At 28.2% G+C, this 7,179-nt stretch overlaps 1 protein-coding gene across 1 annotated transcript; it reads left to right on the forward strand.

The window, feature by feature from the left end:
- Positions 1-662: 662 nt before the first annotated feature.
- On the forward strand, positions 663-2,719 carry LOC100806150 (heat stress transcription factor B-4b-like). The gene is made up of 2 exons (NM_001317413.2): positions 663-1,008; positions 1,794-2,719. The coding sequence occupies exons 1-2, from the start codon at positions 757-759 to the stop codon at positions 2,355-2,357; spliced, it is 816 nt and encodes a 271-aa protein (NP_001304342.2). The 5' UTR covers positions 663-756; the 3' UTR covers positions 2,358-2,719.
- Positions 2,720-7,179: the final 4,460 nt, after the last annotated feature.

The following is a 7,179-nucleotide window of genomic DNA, read 5'->3' on the forward strand; positions in this document are numbered from 1 at the left end:
AACTGGAGAGAGATGAGAGGGATGCAAAGAATAGTTATTTACTTATGCAAAAATATAGTAACACATACTACAGATTTTCAACAAAAAGGAGAAATTAGTTGCTTAAAAGTTGTAGAGTATTATGTGAAAGAAGGGAAGAAATTTTTTTCCCCTAAATTCAAAGTCTGTGAAACTTCTATATTACTTGTTTATTTTCATACTTTAGTCTTTTATGTTAGCATTTTAAGTGAGTGGTTATAGTCTCATCTCATGTTGACTAGAAAAGAGTTCAATGAAGGATATATAAAAAATGAGATTCATATACTCAATATGTGGTATCTAGTTCTCTTAGTCTGATCATCTTGCGGGTTCTCAATACTACTTTATTGATGTTATCTTAGTTTGTGGGATAAGACTTTCTTGCGGGTTCTCAATACTACTTTATTGATGTTATCTTAGTTTGTGGGATAAGACTTTGATGTTAGTATATATATATATATATATATTTCTATTATAAAAAAGAAAAAAGAGTCTCTTCTCTGTGTCTAATTTAACATTTTTTAGTGTAAAAAAGTGATGTGAGACTAATATTTTTCTCACCTCTTCAATTGACATGGTCATGTGGTTTTGTTTCATAAAGTTATAAACTTACAAATTTTTAATATGAGAGAGAGGGGTGAGAGGGTGGCTTTAAATTAAGTTGTTGGTGTATTAGAGAAAGAAGAGGAATGTTACGAGTCAAATTAGAATTTTTCACACACTCTTTGTTAGAGTACAATGGCTTTCACACTAGACAGGTTTGAGGAGAACATGGTGTTCACTTTAGAGTCTCAGAAGTCAGTGCCAGCACCCTTTCTGACAAAGACATACCAACTTGTTGATGACCCTCACACTGACCACATTGTGTCATGGGGTGAAGATGAAACCACATTTGTTGTCTGGAGGCCCCCTGAGTTTGCAAGAGATCTTCTTCCCAACTATTTTAAACACAACAACTTCTCAAGCTTTGTTAGGCAACTCAACACCTATGTAAGCATCCTTATCTTTTCTTATGTACTTCTTTACACTCCCTACTCTTCATCTTCACTTCATTGAGTTTGAAGGTAATTAAAGATCTTTTCATGTGAACAAACTGACCAAATACTTACTACTTAGAAGTTAAATATAATGGAACTTAAGCATCATTATCTTTTCTTATATACTTCTTTACACTTTCTACTCTTCATTTTTGCTTCATTTCACTTCATTGAGTTTCAAGGTAAAGATCTTTCCATGTGAACAAATTGACCAAATACTTATACTATTTAGAAGTTAAAGATGATGGAATAATTTAAATTCTTGAGTATGACTAGAGATCTAACATTCCTTTTTTATTTCATTATCTTGAAATAAATAAGGCCAACTTAATGTGTGTTTGGAGCTGTAAGACACTTTTACAACCTCCAAACAGGAAAAACATTTGAAACTTTTTTCAAACAGGAAAATGTGGTCAAACTTGATTCTAGTATAAGTAACAGTTATGCAACTTTTGCATTAGGTTGAGAATTTTAATATAAGTTTCACTACAAACTTGCTTTAAAGATAAAAGTTTTCAAATATAAATCATTTCATTTTTAACTCAATTTTAATCAAAATATTATTTGTTTTATAAAATGATGGTCATCTAAAATATAGTTCACAAACGCTCACCCAAATACACACTATGATTAGCAAGCTAAATGTGATTGCATTATAATATTCTCTGATGTTGTAACTTTAGCTTCATGATTAACTATGAATAGTAAAGTTTCATATGAATCTTTCTTCTCTTTCAGGGTTTCAAGAAGGTAGTTGCTGACAGATGGGAGTTTGCAAATGAGTACTTCAGAAAAGGAGCTAAGCACCTTTTATGTGAAATTCACAGGAGAAAAGCACCACAGCAGCATCACCAACTCTTTCATGACCAATCACCATCCCAAATTTTTCAGCAAGATGAAAATCTCTGCTGGCTTGACACTCCTCTACCATCTCCAAAACCAAACACAGATATTCTAACAGCACTTTCTGAAGACAACCAAAGACTAAGGAGAAAGAACTTCATGCTCTTATCAGAACTCAGCCACATGAAGAGTTTGTACAATGACATCATATACTTCATCCAAAACCATGTAAAACCACCACCCTTTGAGCAAAGAAGCAGCAGTGTTATTCCAAACCTGGTGGAGTTGGACTCATTGCATGAGTCTCCAAATGACATGGGAGTTCGCAGAAGTGCCAAAAGTTGTGTTGTGGATAAGTCTTTGATTACTTCTACTGAGGAATCAAACAGTTCTGTGAAGCTATTTGGGTTCCCTCTAAGTGGCCGAAAGAGATTGCACCCTGATAACACAAATTGTTGATTTGTCCTATTATGGTTAGCTTTTCTATTTGGGTGGCCATGACTGTTCTTGTTGAGATTGTAGAATATCTCTAGTCATGTCCAGGAGTGATTACTAGGTGGTCCTGGACTATCATCTTTCATGGTTCTGATCAATATCTATGTGACACCTATTTAAGTTTTTTAATTTTTGAAAAAAAAATTAACAACACTTGATTGTGTCACGGAGAGATTGGTCAAACCAAAAACTAAGATGGTTTAGAATCAGCTAATAATTTCTGCATGTATAACAGAGTGGCTAATGTTTGCGTTGTTACAGTTGGTACCCCATCAGAATTTTGCATTAATTGATGTGCTAATGAAAATAGCAGGGTTTTTCTTCCCCCCTCATTGTTGAAGTTGGAATCACAAAGTATTAGTATAATAATAGTTTGTAAATCTTATTGGTTTTTATCACCTTTTTACTTTCTTTTCATTTTGTAAGTCCCTCAATTTCTTCCCAAAATACCCTTTTCTTTAATTTCATCATTTCATGTATTGCATGTTTGACAATAAACTCTAAAATAAGACGTGGAAAGCATATATGTCAAAAAGAAACAAAAGTTTATGGGAAGCCTCATATATACTTTAAAATCCTGAGATGTATGATTTTTTTTTAATCATGTTATTGATAGGAATTTTAAAAATAATATAATTTTTTTTGGGATCTTGAGTGGGCCTAAGATAAATATTTCATTTTGAATAGAATTTATTCTATATTCAAAGATTAATTAAAATTCAAATCCTAATTTAAAGGATACAAATTAGTTGATTGAAATGTATGCACATGATTGTATGAACATAAAATTACAAGAAAAATTGTATATATTTAGTTGATTACACATTCAGTTACTGAAAGAGAACACTTTGTCTCGTACGTAGCCTTGGTTTTTACTCTTTATTATATGTCTATGTACGTATAATGCACTGAGTCTTCATCTTGTATGATTCGTAAAATCTCTACAAGAGGCCACGCGCGCCACATTGTACGTAAATGTTTTTTTTTTTTAAGAAAAGCATATTAACATTGCTATTTTAATCAACGATAAGAATTAGCATCAATGTTCTATTAAAAAAGTAATTAACATCAAAGGTTGTTAATTTTATAATCGCTGACCAAAAGTGAAAAGCAGCCCAAGTCACTTCATTATTGAACTCACCTTCGAAAACTATAAACAAATTCCAAAGCAATTTTTGATGCATTTCTGTTTCTTAATTAACCGTTAGTGGGGACTTTTTTACACATTGTCAGATCAAATTGCGCATACAATGAATTAAAAATTATTTTCATATGATTCTAATATAATTATTATAAAAATTAACGATCTTTATCATAAACAAAATATTAAATTAAAGTATAATAAATATTTATGCTGCCGTACATTATAATCAAATCCTTAGTTATATTTATAATATTTTTATAATACATTAATTATTTTATTTCATGTTTTATGCTTTATTTATTTTTAAATTGTAAAAAAGTTAAATAAAAAATTAATATTTTTTTCTTATGGCCAACAACCCTTCTCACAAAATGCATAATCATACGACCTCATTTTAATTAGGACTTCTACCATCACAATATGAAGGATATTGAAGGTGCAGGTAGGGGGGTGTCCATAATTTAATTTGAATATTTATATAATTATAATTATATCTAATAAATAAATAGATTATAAATGACTACTATATCTATAACTATAACTAATTTTTAAAATATAGGTATAATTTGATATAACTAGTTATTATTTTTAAAATATGAATATATAATTAGTTATGAATAAACTAGTTATATAACTAATTATATCTAAAACTAATTATAGTTATGAATCAATAAAAATAAGTTATTTAAAATACCTGTTTATAAAATTAGTCATAGATTTATAACTATAACTATTTTTTAAATAAAAATAAGTAATTTAAAATACCCATAACTATAAAATTAATTATAATTTTATACTTACTTTGATATAACTATATAACTAGTTATACAAAATTAGGCATAGTTATAACTTTTTTTTTTTGGCTAAAAGGCAGTTTTCGCCTCCCTTCCAATTTTTTCAAATATGTATTTTTGTCTTTCTATTTTTATTTTTTAATTGAGATATTTCATTTTTCATTTTTAAAAAGATTATTATTTTAATCTCCTAATTTTTAGTTAAAAAATGTTGTCCCCCATTTTTAAAATATTTATAATTTTAGTTTTTATAGTCAATTTTTTAAATGTTGATTTATGTTTTCGGTGTAACGGTTGACTAACAATTATTTATTTATTATACACATCAAAAATGTTTTTTTAAAATATTTAATTACTAACAAACTTAATTTATTTAAAAAATGAAAAAAAAATAAAGTCAACAAATCTAAAATTGATCAAAAGAATTAAAATCACATGAAGAACAATATCTTAATTAAAAAATAAGAAAATTAAAATTATGATTTTTTTAAGTAAGAAACAAAATTTCTGGATTAAAAAATATAAAAAAATCTAAAATTTCATATTAAAAAATAGAAAGATAAAAATTATATTTTAATTTATTTTTTAAAAATTATTTTTTTTAGCCCTAGGTGTAGGATTGAGCAATCATTTCATGCGTTTAGTTTGACGGATGATTGATTATACATGGAATCTTATGCATATATTTCTACTTTCGGTTTCCTCTAAAAAGAATAAAAAACAGAAACCATTAAAAAAAGGCCAAAATGTGGAATGGGATAAAGAATGTTTGGAACAAAAGAACTCATCGGGATTGTAATATCAATTTGTCATCGGTTTCTCTATCACCACTCCTCCTGCCATCAGTGCCATGCCACGAATTCCATATGTTGGGAACAATGGGAGTATTCCACTGCACAAGTTTTTTTTTTTCTTTTTAATCCACTATACAAGTCGTGTTAAAGTAACGCAAAGTACGAAAAGATCAAATCCAAATCGGAATCCCATATACTATTAAATTTAATAATATGTGATATTCGTTTTCTTATATGTAGCAAGGACACATAAATCAAAAGCTGCACGCAACGAGAAAAGATATCTTAAAAGATGTAACGTTATTTTTGCTTAAATATATCGGTTTTGCCTTAATTAATTTTTCAATAATAGATTTTAATAAAAGTTTCAGTAAAAAATTTACAGTTAAGATAATAAAATCATATATATATATATATATATATATATATATATATATATATATATATACACACTACTATTTTCGATTCCTAATAAAAAAGTATACATACATTTTGTTAGAAAAACATGCATATATTGCGCATAAAATTATTATAAATAATAACCTATGTAATATATATATATATATATAGGATAATTATTCTTTTTTTTTTCTTCCCATATCTCTCTTTTTAGTTTTAACAGTTAATTAATAGCACATTCTTTATGTAAATATTAGGCGAAGGATATTTTTTGGTAAAACAAATATATGTAACTAGGAAAAAGATAGTTTTTAGATCAACAATTTCACATTGGTTTTAAGACAACCAATGTACTATGTAAGAAACTAGAGTGGATGACTGGTGTTGTGCACCGGTAAATATTTTTTATTAATATTATAATAAAATATTTTATTAATTTTATATTAGAAACTATTTATAAAAAAATATTTTTTATTTATTTTATAATAATTTATATACTATAATATTTTAATTATTAATTATTCATTATAGATATATAGTTGATTATATATCTAATGGATTATGATTTTTAAAGTATAATAAATAAAAAAATAAAAATTAATTACATATTACGTAATGAAGTAATTTAAATAACTCAATCAATATAAAGTGAGAGTTATTAATTACATAAAAGAGGATTTTTTTACGTACTGCAACAAAAAACATAATTTAGGAAATGAAATTTGTAATTATATATTTAAATTAAAACAAAAATTCAAGTGATCGATGTAAGTCTTATACGATTATATATATATATATATATAGTTAGAACACACATCGTTCAGGATAAACACTTGAATAGTCTTTCACTCCCTATATATAGAGAGCTTCTTTCTTCATTTTTCTTTGTCCCAGTTGAGAAGCATTTTCTCAACTTTTCTTTCTCCCTCTCATATTTCCGTCGATGCATTTCCGGCAAACTTCTACCTCTTTCTTTCTGTCGCTCAAAAAATTTCGATTGGCTATAAGAGTGACTTTTTAAGTCATATTTTCGGTTGGCTATAAGAGCGACTTTTTAAGTCATAATTTCGGTTGGCTATAAGAGTGACTTTTTAAGTCATATTTTCGGTTGGCTATAATAGTGACTTTTCAAGTCATACTTTTCGGTTGGCTATTAGAGTGACTTTTCAAGTCATATTTTCGGTTGACTGTTAGAGTGACTTTTCAAGTCATACAAGAGGATGTAATTCTAGAAAAGGTTCCCTCAGTGCAGTGGAAATCTTATATAGTGATCTGGACTGTTTTATCCTGGGAACTTCGTGGTTGATAGTCTGCTTGCACATTTTTTGGCAGTGCCACGAAACGTCTTAAAGAAAGCGACATTGTCCGCGACTCAGCCAGTAATTTTTTCGGTTTGCCATAAACTATTGTTACAATAATTTTAAGACGATTTCGGCTTTGCTATGGCTACCGTAGATATTACTGGCTCGAACAACAATGACCTCAACAAACCTTTTAGGTTTGAAGGGTATCATTTCAAACGTTGGCAACAAAAGATGATGTTTTCTTTAACTATGAGAAAAGTTGTCTATGTTTTGAACACTGATATTCCAGTGACGCCTAAAGATGTTGAGAAGGAAGTGAAGGATAAAATGACTATGGACTTGGCTCTTTGG

Source organism: Glycine max, chromosome 20 (genome assembly GCF_000004515.6).
Source record: "Glycine max cultivar Williams 82 chromosome 20, Glycine_max_v4.0, whole genome shotgun sequence".
Taxonomy (NCBI): Eukaryota; Viridiplantae; Streptophyta; class Magnoliopsida; order Fabales; family Fabaceae; genus Glycine; species Glycine max.

Coding starts and splice junctions, on each gene's coding strand:
- LOC100806150 (NM_001317413.2), top strand. CDS start 757: ATGGCTTTCACACTAGACAGGTTTGAGGAGAACATGGTGTTCACTTTA. Junction 1,009..1,793: donor TTAGGCAACTCAACACCTAT/GTAAGCATCCTT, acceptor CTTCTCTTTCAG/GGTTTCAAGAAGGTAGTTGC.